The following is a 15,573-nucleotide window of genomic DNA, read 5'->3' as shown; positions in this document are numbered from 1 at the left end:
AAAGTGAACACAATATTTGTGCAGTATCATCATATTTTTTGGGTATTGTTGGCAATTTTTTACCTAAAAGAGGCGGGTCTTAGGGATGGTGATGTTGGTTGGTCTGTCTTCACTTTGGATGCTTTCAAACTGAAAGGCATTATTTGCACCCCTGCCCGCACACTGAGAAATTACATTAACTTTTATTAGGGTAAAAATATATTTTGTTTTGTACATTTATTTTTTGCAGTAATTTTAAATGTGTCCATCCATTTTTTACTTCTACCCAAATCAGACACACCCAAATGTTGCACAGCACCCATGTTGCATAACCTAACAACTCTTTCCCATCCGCAAACAGATTATGGAAGAAAAGCAACAATCTCAGCAGACAAATTATACATCGATGGACAGTTATACCATGATAAGGACAGACAGACAGACAGACAGACACACACACACCTATATGAACATTAAGGTCAATGTCATGGTCTGGGTCTTACTTCGGCCTGTTTTCTGTTTGCCTGTGTGTTCCCTGTTTTCCTCTCCCCCTGCCCTACTTTCCACAGCAGCGTGATCTGTGGGAGTTGCCTCCAGTTTTCCCGCAACCGCTGCAGACAAACCTGTGCCTCATGAGAGCAATCAAGCTCAACTCCAAAGCCCTGGCTTCTCCACTTATTCAGCGCCAGATCGTTTTTTCCTCTACGAGGTAACTTTCCTGGCTTCCCGCTCAGTGTAATCTCCCGATGGTTGTTTCTGCTCCTCGTTCCTCGTGTCTTGACTTCCGTGTTTTCACCAACTCTTCTTCCTGTTCCAGTTACCTTTCCAGTGTCTGCAGCTTTTTAGTAAATACATTTTTCAACCTTCTGCCAGCCTCTTGTTCTGCTTTTGGGTCTGCAAAAAAATCCCTTACAGAACGATCTGGCCAACATGGACCCAGCAGAGTCAGAAATGCACTCACCTCCCAGGGGATCCTAGCTGGACAACATGACTTCGCTCCGAGGGAGATCATGCACCCGCCTGGAGCAGCTCACATCTCCAGCCTCCGTCGGACCTTCGCCGCCTGGTCTCTTCTCTATGCCGGCGGTGCCTAATCCTCATTAACATTGAGGTCAGTTTGACCAGCAGCTCCTTACCTATTCTACCGAATGCTCCCGTATTGCTTTTGTCATTTTGCTAAGTGGTAAAGCTTTCCAGTGGGCCATAGCATTACCCCAGTCCCATTCACCTGTTTGTAGCTCAATTAAGACTTTCACGGATGAGATATAGAAGGTTTTTGATCACCCTGTGCAAGGTAAAGAGGCCTCTAAACGGTTACTAGCTCTCTGGCAGGGAAGGCTGAACGTCCAATTCGTCCAAAAGACGAGGCTTGCCACTTCCAGGGGAGGCGCTGACGAGCCAGACTATCAACTCCCCTACTCCTTCTAACCGCCTTCAGCTGCAGGGATCTCTCCTGTGGGGAGGTCAGTCCCTGCCTATCCACGCCTGCATTGACTCTGGGGCTGACGGTAACTTCATTGACTCGGCTTCGTCAAACAGACCTCAACTCCCACTGTGGCTCGATCTACCCCCAAGGACATTCTCTCAGACTGCTAGCTCACCAGACTGTTCCCATCTCTCTTCTGCTTTCAGGTAACCACAAAAAAGCCTTACAACTCTCCCTTAATCAGTCTCCTCATACCCCGTAGTACTCTGTATCCTCTGGCTGTGTCCACAACCCCTCCATGGACTGGTCCGTTCCTCAGTTAGTCAACTGGAGCGTTTTTTTTGCCACTCCCACTGCCGCCTTCTGCCATTCGAGACTCCCGACCTCACCAATATTCTCTCCATTTACCATGACTTACAGCGAGCCTTCAGTAAGGACCAAGCCCTGTCTCTTCCCCCACACCGACCCTATGACTGTGCCATCGACTTACCCAATATCACCAATATCAACTGGGTGTTATTCTGTGACTATTGTATGATTGCCAATAACTCTCGGATGTATCATCTGGTATTCCTGTGTTTCCAGGAAGTTAGAGCACCAAGACTGGTTAAAGGTTATATAACGACCCAAAGAAATGGAGCAAAACTTTTTTATAAAGTTACGGATTTCTTCGGGTTTGAAAATTGTTGGAAACATTTGGAATAATACTACCGAACCTTTTATTGCAGCATTGTGGCATATTATACCCTGAAACATTTCTTAGCCTTGTTAGAGGCTTTGAGCTACAGACACCTCTGCAATGTCTAGCATCAGTTTAGAATCTATTGTAGTATTTTCCCAAATCAAGTCTTTAGTTACCTCTTTGATGGCCGACATCCTGATGTTCTCATAGTAGTGCAGAGGGGCATTGGGGGTACTTATGTTGTAGCCAAATCCAGCCACAGCTACTTCATCACAGTTATGAAGGGCCATCGTTATGGCAACGGAACCCAGGGTTGGGATATTCTGAAAAAAAAAGAAGACAAACTAACAAATTACTAGATATCCATGAAATATAAGGCTATTTTCTCCTGAGGGTTCCCAAGGACCTCCGTGCCAGGGCCCTCAACTTGCCCCACTGGAATCTGAGCTAGACGCAGACCTACAGAGAGTCAGGAATGAGAGTAGAGCATGCAGCTGGGCAGGCAGGTACAGATCAGTGCAGAGCACCAGAACGTCAACACAGACACACTGACAGGATGATATAATAATAACATTTAAAACTAGGGCTGTCAAAGTTAACGCGATAATAACAATCATCATCGCGCATCCGCTGTTTCTTGTTGGACCTCAGTTTGTTATGTTGTGCATATTTTACCTTTGAAGTTATCCTGGACAGTATTTGTCATTCTTTTGGATTGTTGCAATAATAATAAACATGCATTTGCAAAAGCAAGCATATGTGTCCACTCCCGTGTTGATTAGAGTATTAAAACTTGAAAAAAATATTCCATTAAGGTACATTTAGAACAGATAAAAATGTGCGATTAATTTGTAATTAATCGCGAGTTAACTATGGACAATCATGCGATTAATACATAAACTGTATAAAATAGGATTAATTGCGATTAAATATTTTATTTGATTGACAGCCCTATTTAAAACACATTCACTCTCAATTGTTTCTGGAACATAAAACTGAGCAACCTAAAATACTTTAGCCCCACCTTGTGGAAAAGTCAAGTCCCTGATAACAGCCTCATGCTAATACTGCTTTCAGTATTTGTGTTGGTGCTTGGTCCCTCAGTATCTGCTGTGTGTTTACAGAGGCCTTTATAATGTACATAGACAGACCACAGTGTGTGAAACAGCCACTTCTCTATCTACAACTGAACAAAAACTGACTATATGGCTATAAAAACAACAGGTCTCTCACCCCTCTTCCCATCTGTCCATTGTTGTGAGGTAAACCAATTAGCTTGAAGGAGGCCTCCTGAATGAAGTAGGGGTTCAGGATGCGCATCTCGCTGGGGTCCCTTGGAACGTGCCTGGCCACTGACTTCCAGAACCCGTTAGTGCTGTGCTGCAAAACAAATAGTGAGGATATCATGGTTAATGTGACCCACGTACTCAACAAAATGTTCATGCAAGCAAACTAAAGTTACATATGTAACTACGGTTCTATGAATCCTGGATGACAGCCAGAGAGGGTGCATAAGCACTTATGGCCTCCAGGGTCACCCCTCTGAAGGACACCCACAATGTGGAGATGTTCCTAACAGAGTGGCACCTCAACCCTGTAATCACCCCCCCCAAATTTTTTTTTTTTTTAAATCAGCCTTAGTACCAACACGTCATGACCAAATATATCAAGTTATCCAAAGTGGAAGCACTGCAGCTAACTGATAATAGTTCCCGGCAAGTGTACTTAAGAGAAAACTTCTATTTTGACTTCTATTTGTTTCAGTTTATTTCTTTTAAACAGGATACAAGATATAATAAAAACCCATCTATGCTTGGAGAGGGAGCGAAAACACCGCCATCACCAACTGGTCATTGTTCAGCACAAGCACCATCAAACTAAGTTAATACAAGACAGCCTGCCACAGGCCTTGGAGGACGAGCATTTAGCGGCTCCGACTGAAACTGTGCAGTCACAAGACTACCGGCAGCAAGCTACTAACGCTCTAGCTTTGGCTACAGCAGGCTAGCTGTCAGAGAAGGAAGCTCCTGTATCAGTATACCTGGGACCATGATACAAACTGGCAGCAACCTGCCCAGCAGTCCTGACGTCTCTTTATTAACAATTACTGGGATACCTGCCTCTGAATTTACTTGGGTATGTTATAGTGAGAGGCAGGGAGAAAGCACATAGCAATGATATGAGCTATTAGCTTACCGGCATCACTAGCAATGTTCATCCAAGCAGGAAACCCAACATCTGCTTTGCTGGCAGTGATAGGAAGAGACAAGTCCGAAAATAACCCATCTGCACGACAGCAGACAGGATCAAGTGACAAGCAATTCTCACATCTCTTTAATGAATGTATCAGCATGCTAATATACCTTTTATTTCAGACCAAACTACATCAGCTAACATAAGTATATACACACTAAGTCGTGTCACGAACATAGACCGGTCACAAAGAAGCACTGCAATAGCATACAACTCTTTTCATTTTAGCTTTTCCTTTTCCACTGCGGGGATTAAAACAAATTGTTACCTTGCAGCCCATAACCTGCAACTTGTGTTGCAACTTGCCATTTGTTATTCTGCCAAGTCAAGTCCCTATGTTTGCATGTTCTCCCCGTGTCCAGGTCCTCCAGCTTCCTCCCACAGTCCAAAAACATGCACTTGGGTTTAATTAGTGACTCCAAATTGTCCGTAGGTGTGAATGAGAGTGTGATTGTCTGTCTCTATGTGTCAGCCCTGCGATAATCTGGCGACCTGTCTGGGGTGTGCTCCACCCCTCGCCCAATGTCATCATCAACATACTAGTATTGTCATATGGTGATGTTAGCATTTAGCTAAGAGCACTGTTGTAGACTTTTGTTTTATACATTAAAATAGTACTTCTACCAACAACAACAAAAGCCTGAAGTAGACTGTAGGATTTAGGAAAGGATAAGTTTTGCAGGGTCCTTTTCCATTACAAAATGACATCCTTTTGTTGATGCTCCCTTTGGAAAATAACCTACCAAGTCAGCCATGACAGGTGTCATCTATAGTCTATTTAGTCTGCGTCACCCTTTGCCTTGTGCCTCGTTTGTGCTGTGCTCCCCAGCCACAGTCCATGTGTAGTCCTTGTCTTGCTCTTCGTAAGTTCTTATTTTATGCCTCGATACGAGGGATTTTTTTGTTTGTACCATTTTATAGTTTAGCGTTGCAGATTTGTTAATTTTCATTGCCCTTGTTAAGTTTTCATAGATTCTAGCTGAGCCTCCGTTTTTTCGGAGTGCGTGTTATTTTGTTGTTTTTTCACCAGTGTAGTTTTTCTTCCTTTTTGGAGTGTTTTTAGTTTTCAGGTCATAGCTTTTTGTTTCCTCCTTGTGGAGCGATTTTTTTGTTGATTATTTTTCCCTTAGTTTTCTAAGATAAATTTCATAGCCTGTTTGGTTTCACTCTGTTGGAGGCTGAAGAAATCAATTAAGTCTGCATGAACTGTGATTCCTCTGCGTATGAGTCCTGATTGAGTCCTGGTCTGACAGTTTTCAGCAGCCTTACCAGCTTCTGGTTGAAGATCATGTCTCGGAGCCACTTGAAGTCCAGAGCTTTAAAGGCAGAGAGGACAAACAGGGACTGAGCTTCGTAGCGTTCTATGCTCTGAATGGCCCCCTCTGGATAGGTGATCCTCATGGTGGTCTTGGAGCCGACATCTTTTTCAAAACCTGTCACTGGGGCTTCATTTAACCTGCAACACACAGCTGCATAAATCAACTATAAAATGACCTGTCCAACATAATGAAATAGAAAACCCTTTTTTCAAATTAAAAAATATCAAATCCTAAAGATAGTAGACAGTCAGTCTGGTGTATATATAATGTGTAAAAAAGATAAATATAAAAGAAGAATTGTACAACATTACGGTGGCCCTGAAGTGCAAACCATAACAGCAATTCATCACAACCAGTGGTGTGCAGTCAGGTGAGGCAGGGTAGGCAGCGCCTCACCTAGGCTAATAAGAAAAAAAAAGAAAAAATGTTTTTAATATATTTTTATAATTTTGTTTTGATTGTTGATTTGTTGTTGTAAAAATAAAAAATGAACTCAACCTCTGGCTCTCTGCCCTGTGTCAAATGAACGCAAACAGTTTAGGAGGTGCATGCATAGTCTGTTCTCACGCTGTCTCCAATGGGCATCATAGAGGCACAACGCTTCTCTGCCTCCACAGTCTGAGTCGGGACATGTCAGGAATCCTGGCGGGAATCCCAACATGTCCCAAACCACAGATATGATAAACAAAGCCCAAATATCTGTCGTTTTGCGATATGTCAACAGCAACTGTGAAGTTAAAGATCACTGTGCAAGTGATCTTTAACTTCACAGTTGCACATCACTCTGCAAATGAAGGCTAGATTTAAATGAGCTTGCTTTACCTGGCTTGGCACTCAGCAAGAAATTTGCAGAGATGTCAGCTAATGTTGACACTGGACCATGGACCTCACTGCACATTACTAATCACAACACACCAGCAATTCATGATGAATTGCTGGTGTGTTGTGTGAATTGCTGTTGTGTGAATTGCTGGTGTGTTGTATGAATTGCTGGTGTGTTGTGTGAATTGCTGGTGTGTTGTGTGAATTGCTGGTGTGTTGTGTGAATTGCTGGTGTGTTGTGTGAATTGCTGGTGTGTTGTGTGAATTGCTGGTGTGTTGTATGAATTGCTGGTGTGTTGTGTGAATTGCTGGTGTGTTGTGTGAATTGCTGGTGTGTTGTGTGAATTGCTGGTGTGTTGTGTGAATTGCTGGTGTGTGAATTGCTGGTGTGTTGTATGAATTGCTGGTGTGTTGTGTGAATTGCTGGTGTGTTGTGTGAATTGCTGGTGTGTTGTATGAATTGCTGGTGTGTTGTATGAATTGCTGGTGTGTTGTATGAATTGCTGGTGTGGTTTGCACTTCAAAGAGCAGCAGTTCTATGTTAATGGCAACTGTCAGAGGAGAATATAGATATAATTATGACCGACTTTAATTGTTGATACTTATACCCCTGATTGAAGAAAAGTGGCAGTAAAACAAAAGTGTCTCCTGTCTGTATAGTACTTCTGTGTACCTGACCACATATAACGTATAACATACCTGACCACAACATCAAAATCATCAATCCTCTGTCCCAGGGACTTGTTGGACAGTATTCCTCCATTCCCTACGATTATGCATGTCTTACAGTTCATACTGTAAGACAGAAAACATGTACGTCTTACTTTTTCAAATGAAAATTTCATTAAGTCAATTCAGTGCCTTGAAAGTATTCTTGTATCCTTACTGATTGGTGCATTTCAGCAAATCTGACAGATACAGATCTATTTAACACACAGTCACCTGACTACATGCAGTTGATCCCTATTTAGCATAAAAACAGAGAATACTTCCACACACAACTGCCTGTATCACTGATCATTTTTGTATTAAAGTAGTTTGTGGTTACAATCAATTCCAAAGGTAAGCACTTTCTGAAATTAACTTTATTATATATGTGTTTATTAGAACAATTATTTTTGTGCTGATTTATACTAATTATTAATGTTTGCGCCAATTCCTGTGTGATGGAAAATGGCAGAAGCATGGAACTTTCACCAATGATTGCAAAGTGTGTTCAGTACTAAGTTTTTTTGTTGTTGTTTTTTTGCCAAATTTTCAGTGCATAATCAGTGGACCTAGCTTATGAAAATAAGTATAACGCATGTTGATATCTTTATCTATTTTGAAGTTATTGACCATTAAAGGGCTTGGCTTAACATATAATAGACATAACTCCACAACCCTCTGGCCAATCATCACACAACTTGCAGAATATATTTGGAGCAGGACTTGAAACATAGCCTGAAAATTATTTACACATCAGACTATAACACAAAAAAATAGTTTTGTTTAATCAGCCGCAAAATTGGCCATAAATCAATGACATTTTTTCCATATCTCACCAAACTTGGTGAGTAATTTTCCTTGAGCTTTTGAAACTTATAATACAAAAATATTTTGAAATTCTGAGAGTCAGGGTCAGAAGATTTATTGTCATTCAATCCTTATATACATTACACAGTGAAACAAACTGTTTCCCCAGGACTCCGGTGCTACAGACACATGGGACGTACCATACTATCCTACAAACAGGCTAACAAGCAGTGGTGGAAGAAGTATTCAGATCCCTTACTTAAGTAAAAGTACTAATACCACACTCTGAAATTACTCCATTACAAGTAAAAGTTCTGCATTCTGCATACTTGAGTAAATGTACTCAGTTACATTCCACCACTGAATACAATGCTAACAAGACACACATAACAGTGGTTGACAGAAATTGACCACAATAGAGTGTGGCCAGGCAGAGAATTGCCTGTAAATAAATGAGCTATCATAATAAAACATGTTAGTTATTGTTAATACAGTTGTCAGAAACTGCCAACGGTCACAACGGCCAGCCAAATGGGTTATAGGTAGGTAAGTGACATGACACTTATTTCTACATGTATTGATTTAATTTTTATGTTCAAAAATCATGACGGTTTATTTTACCTTTGAACCCAAAAATGCAGTTAAGGCACTCTGGTTTTGCATTCCTGTAAAAGGTTCTAATAGTTATATATGCAAAACCAGAGTGCAGTAACTACAATGTTGTTGTCTTCTTTCAGCTTTTATATTTTGTTTTCAGTGAATAAACATTTTCTAATAGGTTGTCTTTAAAAGTGCTTAACAACTCTATTCAAATATTTGTGTATTTAAGACCTAATATTACAAAGTAATGTTATATTTTAGTCTTAATATAATTTTATCTGACTTTTTTTTACTTAATCACTATCTAGATAATAATTTCCCTATCAAATTTTCAGTTGGATTCTAGAGTTACTGCAATTTTGATATTATTATTTCGCTGAATTAAAGCAAAATGTATATCTAAAATGTTGTCACAAGATAAAACAGACATCAAGGAGTTCATTTTTACTTATATATCGATTTCAACCAAAAATGTAGTTACTGCAGTTAGGCTTTGTAGGGCAGTATAGTTTTTCATTGAAGTCACTGAGAGCTTAATGTAGAAAATGATGAGTTCCAAAGGCTATAAATGCCAGTTTTTTATCAATAAGTTATTTTCTCATTCTTTTTACTCAAGTAAGCAGATGCGGGGCAGTAAACAATGCATGACACTATGGTTAATATTATGATTACTGTAATACTGTATTGCAGACTCAGTACAACTTGTGTCCAGTGCTAAACCTGTGCTACTTCATTCTGGGCGGAAAAATAAACACATTCCTAATTCTCTTAGCTGGCTGATGAAACAGGCTTTTTAGCTACGCCGTGTCTGGGAAACTGATGAGGACCATATAAAGACAAAAACCAAGTAGAATCAAGCACCGTTACTTCAATGACTAATCAGGGATCAGGTCATTAATGGGGAGTTTCAGGTTTACCATTCAAGAGAGAGAAAGTTCACACAGAGTTTGTTTATAATTCAGAACATGTGGCTTTGTCATTTTTTTCAGAGAATATATGTGGATACGAGTACTTTAAAACCAAGACAGTGTACAATAGAGTGGATTACATTTTCTCAACAAAGAGAATTTCTTGATATGTGTTGTCAGGTGATGGCTGGTTAAAAAAAAGAAAATAGATATATCCATACACATAGGAAATGAAAGACATTCAAGTTGGCAAAAAGTACATAATGTATTATTTTGTGTAGAAAAAAGAGAGATTTAACCTTTTTACCCATTGCTGAGTTCAGATTTAAAAAATGGTCAAGTATTTTAAGCTGCCTATATTGCTGTGTGTTTTCAATCTATTGGTATTTAATTATTTCTTGTAAATTCTTTCAGATGCTGACATTGTAGCTTTCTACACTTAAAGAGTCTGATACATAATTGATGGACTATATACAAGAAACTGGAAATACCTTTGGTAAACAAAGCGTAGTGTCCAGGAGAAGATGATTTTAATGGACTGGTATTAAAGCTCACAGTTTGGTACCTCAATAATAGTGTCTTGTCAAACGCTGTAAACTGACTGTCAACAGTGTACAAATTCTCCTGATTGTAGCTTGAAATACAGAGTTAAAAGAAAGTTGACAAGGGGATATTGTGATTACTGCACTGAGTGGATCAGACAGGACAACTAGCTTACCTGTCCAGTTCTTCCCCAAGCCCATAGCTCTTGGTAGCTGACAGAAGAGTATGTATGATATTCTCTGCAGGTATAAGAGAGAAACAGAGGCAGAAAGAGAAAAAATGTGAGATGAAGATTCAAGTGAAATAATTATTCGCTTCCACATTCCTCCTAGCTGCGATGCCTTCATCTCCTGTGCAACTAGGCTAGTTGTAATAAATGATGCAGGGCTGGGTGCCAGCAGCTGGGTCTTATACAACCATCAAGGATGGGCTGCCAAGCAAGGTAGGAGTCCATAGACAGTCCACTAACTACTGAGAGAGCGATGTACATAGCGTGAGACACGGAGCAGAGGGGGGAGGGCGTGTCTAAAAAGCTAGCCAAGGGAGTAGCATTTTTCTATGAGACGAGAGTCAGCTAAGAGCCAGAGCCAGGCCATGTTCAGACTTGGTACTAGTGATGGGAATTTCGGCTCTTTTTAGTGAGCCGGATCATTTGGCCCAGCTCACCAAGAAGAGCCTTTTTTGGCTCCCAAATGGCTCTTCATTTTACCACTTGTACCTTTTATAATTCAGCCAAATGTAGCCCTGTTTTGACTTGTGATTTGTATTTGAACACATATATCACTTTAATTTTAACAAATTTCTGTAGCCAATTGCATTTACAGTTGTAAAATCCCTTGTTAGCTCTTTAACTTGCTTCAAGAACCACTCTGCTACACAAAGCCGATAGAAAATGCATATAAAAACCTAAGCATAGAAATTAAAAAAGGACAGCTATTGACATTTACATTTTTTTTATTTAAACACACACACCTAACAAAACAAGTAAAGTACTGGAAAAAATAGAAATACAGAAATCAAGTAAATGTGCTTTGTTAATGCCAACTACTGAAAACTGGACAAAAAAACAAACAAAATATTTTTGATATCGACTAAAAATAATAAATAAACAACATAATAAAAAAGAAATATAATATAAGATGCAGTTTGGTAGTTTGTGCAAGCGCACTTCGGATTACCGTAATAACTAAGCGGTTTACGCTATCAGAGAAATTCCAATGTGTTTCTGACAGCTTGACAAGTTGCTCTTTACAGCCAATATGGTGTCATTACGGTAATTTCACTTGCGCTTCTCCCGGAAGCCCACAAAGCAGGAATACACACACTCAGCGGTGAAGAAATAGGAACACTGGATTATGTATTGAAGAAGTTGACAAAGGGTAACTAAGGTTAACTAACGGCATTTTCACTATAATTTTAGTTAGTTTTGTAACCACACCATACAGTTTCGGCTAGTTATCATTTTCTTAAAAACTCTTATTTTTATTTTTGTTTCAGTTAACAAAAATGTTTTTTCAATTCTAGTTTTCGCTATTTTGTTAGTTTTCGTTAACTATAATAACCTTGGTTCAGAACAGGCACAAACACTTCTTTAGACATGGTCTCTGTTGTACAAAGCTTGCTGGGAGCATTCTGTGACCTTGACTGTGCTAGGGCATTTTCCCAGCAAATCATTAGAACCAATCAAGTCTTAAGTGGTGAGAAATATAGTGCAGCTTAAATTGACTTGATCTATATTACCTTCAACTGCAAAGACAACAAGATGTAATCATACCTTGTGATTTTACTCCAAATGGAGGCGAAAAATCACCAATCTTGGAGAATCGTTTGTAATTTGGATCAAGGAACATGGGTACCAGTTTTGTGAACCTGTTGATATAAAAAAAAAAAGCATGTTACAACAAGTAATAAAGAAGTGGTATTCAGCAAAAATGATATCTGTCCAAGACCCACAGGGCCTTGACGTTTGTTGATGTACTGATTAATGGTATAATCCTCGAGAGGATTAAAGGCATCGTGTTTCAATCTAATCCTCAGTCTGAATTCACTTTAACCAAAACAAACTCAAGAGATATGTGAAGGAGAGGACAGAGCTGCGAATTTCACACAGTGAGCAGGTATTTAGTCCGACCTGTGGGCCACGAACATCCAGAAGGTGCCTTGCTTAGAGGAATAATTCAGATTTTTTTAAGTAGGGTTGTATGAAAAACTTGTGCATATTCAGCATATGACCTACAATAGATTGTGGTCAACACACCCCCAGTCTGGAGAAGTTGGCAGAGCTTCCGGCAGAAGCTAATGAATTTGCTGCTTTGGCTGGGGACAACAGCTTAGCATGGTTTAGGCATATATATATATATATATATATATATATATATATATATATATAGTGTTAGTGTGTTAGTGTGGCTCCTTCTAGTTTTACTTTAAAACGCACACTTCAATTATGGAGCGTGAGGATGAAGTTGACGCGTGTCTTAAGCCGAAAAAATTCCACAGTTTCTTTCTTATGGTTTATTGAAAACCTTTCGTTTGAGCATGACAAACAATAAACTGCAGCAATCCAAAAAATAATAATAATTATGAGCACGGTCAAAAACTAGTGTGCTCTCCTCGTCTCCATAATTCTAATTAAAACAAAGTATGCAATTATGACATTACACACGTCTCAGCCAATAAGAAGAGTGCAATTATTACTAACCAATAGGCATTCCTACAACCTCAATAAAGAACTATGAACTATGAACTACAATCTGAATTATTTATCAGCTTCTCCACAATGTACAAAATGGCTCTAACAATATAAATATATATATATATATATATATACACGGATCAGACACTCCAAGCATCATATGAAGCCATGAACAAAATAGGGGTCACAACCAGAACTTGCTTGATAGAATTCAAGAGGGACAATGTCTCTTGTTGGGAGGGGAGAAGGAGACACACCAGGCAGAGAATGTAAAGAAAGTGTGCTCAACATAGCATGCAAAACAAAATTACACAGTTAAGTGTATTCTGTTAGTTTGTTGCTTCAGAGCATTGAACATGTTATGCTCTATTTAGTATTCACATCTGTCTCCACTTTGGGGGATTAGGCCTTAATTAATGTCTTCACTGTTGAGCTTCTTGCTTAAGCAAAACTGGACATGTACTGAATGTATGTACATGTGTGCATGCATTTTGTAAAGATCCCTGGATGAGAGATTCTAATTTACGGTCTAACTAACATTAAATATAGCAGCGAGAATCTGGAAATGACCAGTAACTAATAAGAGAAAGTTCATTAAGTCATTCTTCCTTTCGGTAAATTGTGCAAACTTTCCCTTGGTCAACATGCACATTTTCCATTGAAATAGCAACAACAAAAATTATACTATAAGAAATTATAGTAGAAAAATCTGATGTCTGACTGTCAGATGGTGTGTGACAGTGTATTAAGTCAAAAGCTAAAACAAGACAGGTCATCTACAGTCACTCAGAACTGTGAACTGCCAGCCTTACAGCCTGCTGTTAACCTAATATTAACTGCCTATCATCACAAGCAGAAATGATCCTGAGAGCTCAACAGATTTGCAAATTAATTTTAAAAAAAAAAGGCAAAACCAATTTGAGCAAATCAACTACAGATTTGACAACACATGCAGAAAATTGCTGCAAATAGAGAAAACACAGCCAAATAGAGAAAACACAGCTGAATACAGTAACACACACAAAAGAAACTACTATATTGTTGTTATGCATACCGTGACTGCCACGGTTTTAGCATATGAAATGACTGAAATTGGCAGTCCATCGGTGATGTTAGAATATAACTAATTTTAACATTGTGATCACATGATTAAGATAGCTGTTGTTTTGTTTATTATTAGCCAATTCAAATATTATGACAAAATACACAATTAAATGTGAAACAGGCTAACATTGTCTTATTGGGCTATAGATACTTTAACAATTGTCACCAAGTAATGTTCAAGGACAAAAATGAACAGCAAAGTTTTTAATCAAGGGTTTTAAACAAGTTGAAAGAAAGTGAAGTTTGATAAAGGAATAACACTGTTACCCCCACCAGTCTGGTTTTAAGAAGGGCCACTCAACAGAGACTGCCCTTCTCACTGTGACTGAACAGCTTCACAAAGCGAAGGCAGCCTCTCTCTCATCTGTGGTGGTTCTACTGGACCTTTCTGCAGCTTTCGACACTGTGGATCATCAGATCCTCATCTCCACCCTTCACCACCTGGGAGTATCGGGCTCTGCCCTCTCTCTGCTCAAGTCCTATCTCAAGGACCGCGCCTTTTGTGTAACTTGGAAGGGTTCTGTTTCAGAACCCTGTCCACTCACCACCGGGGTGCCTCAAGGCTCTGTCCTTGGTCCGTTCCTTTTCTCGGTATACATCAACTCCCTCGGCTCCCTCATCCACTCACATGGCTTCTCCTATCATAGCTATGCCGATGACACCCAGCTAATCCTCTCTAAGGTTAACAAGGACGGAAAAAGTGGAGGATACGGCATAGGGATATTTGAGAGATTTTAGAAGCATCTGGAGTTTGTGAATGATTTAATCTCTTTCAGAGTTTATGACCAGTTCTCTCACCTGCTGTCAGCTGCAGAGTATCCGTCTGAGCAAAGACAGCAGAATAAATGGGTCAAGGATGCCCCAGGCATTTTATCACTCCTTTCTCCTGAGTGAAATCCTCCTGTGTTATTTTAACATGTCACAATCTGGACTCTGAGAGCACACTCGATTAACGCTGCTGTGTGAAGGCCCTGGTTGGTTGGAGGGTTGCGTGTCTCTGGTGCTCAGAGACTAAGTGCGTAAGTGAACCGGCCTGGTGTTTTCTCACGCACTGGGGCAATATCAGAGCAGAAGAGGACAAAAATAGATCTGCACTACACATGGACCCATTCAGACCACTGCATCTTCTGACTCAATTAATACATAGTGCTGAAAAAATAAGCAGGTGAAGGGCTTTCATGGTGTGGGGAGTTCTTTGGTCTTTAATATTGCAGAAGCAGAAATGGGATCTTTCCTCTATAATAGCACTCTGAGCTCAGAGAGCTTTTTGTGAAATAAGATTGTTTGACTGAGAATACTAGATTTAGGGCAGTTTTTAGTCAAAGGGGGCAGACTTTTATCATAAAGTAGGATAGGCAACTGCCAACTAAAATAGCCCTTTGTAACTATAAATACATTGCAATGGTTACATAAACATATTAAACATTCCTACAGAAAAGAAGAAAGAAGATGAAGAGTAATACATTAACTGTAGAACTCCTGTAGTTAATCTACTCTGCTGTTACACCCTATCACATTGACTAACTTTTTAGATGATCACGCACCAAGGTACCTATTAAATATCAGTAAATTGGGGGAGTTGAACATGAACCAAAATCCCTCCAAGAAAATGAGAGATTTATTAATAACCAATTCAAACTATTTTTGTATTTCTTTAGTCATGTCATCCAAACTGTATTTTACCTGAAGATATAATTATTTGTTAAAATCGATTATCAAAAAAGGGT

At 39.5% G+C, this 15,573-nt stretch overlaps 1 protein-coding gene across 3 annotated transcripts in view; it reads right to left on the bottom strand.

Annotated features, from left to right (window-relative positions):
• The window catches only part of st3gal3a (ST3 beta-galactoside alpha-2,3-sialyltransferase 3a), a 30,614-nt gene that overhangs the window by 4,182 nt on the left and 10,859 nt on the right, over nt 1–15,573 (bottom strand). The window contains exons 5-11 of one of the 3 annotated variants that reach the window (XM_059340963.1): nt 11,822–11,916; nt 10,223–10,286; nt 7,181–7,276; nt 5,610–5,796; nt 3,321–3,467; nt 2,264–2,410; nt 64–162 (exon numbers count right to left, since the gene is read on the bottom strand). In XM_059340963.1, coding sequence (XP_059196946.1) covers nt 64–162; nt 2,264–2,410; nt 3,321–3,467; nt 5,610–5,796; nt 7,181–7,276; nt 10,223–10,286; nt 11,822–11,916 — 835 coding nt within the window. Of the gene's footprint in view, nt 1–63; nt 163–2,263; nt 2,411–3,320; nt 3,468–3,540; nt 4,374–5,609; nt 5,797–7,180; nt 7,277–10,222; nt 10,287–11,821; nt 11,917–15,573 lie in introns of those variants that run through there. The other 2 variants (XM_059340962.1, XM_059340964.1) reach the window with 2 other exon arrangements.

The sequence above is a fragment of the Centropristis striata genome, chromosome 9, assembly GCF_030273125.1.
Source record: "Centropristis striata isolate RG_2023a ecotype Rhode Island chromosome 9, C.striata_1.0, whole genome shotgun sequence".
NCBI lineage: Eukaryota > Metazoa > Chordata > Actinopteri > Perciformes > Serranidae > Centropristis > Centropristis striata.
The sequence above is the reverse complement of the archived record's forward strand: the minus strand, read 5'-3'. Positions and strand labels throughout refer to the sequence as shown.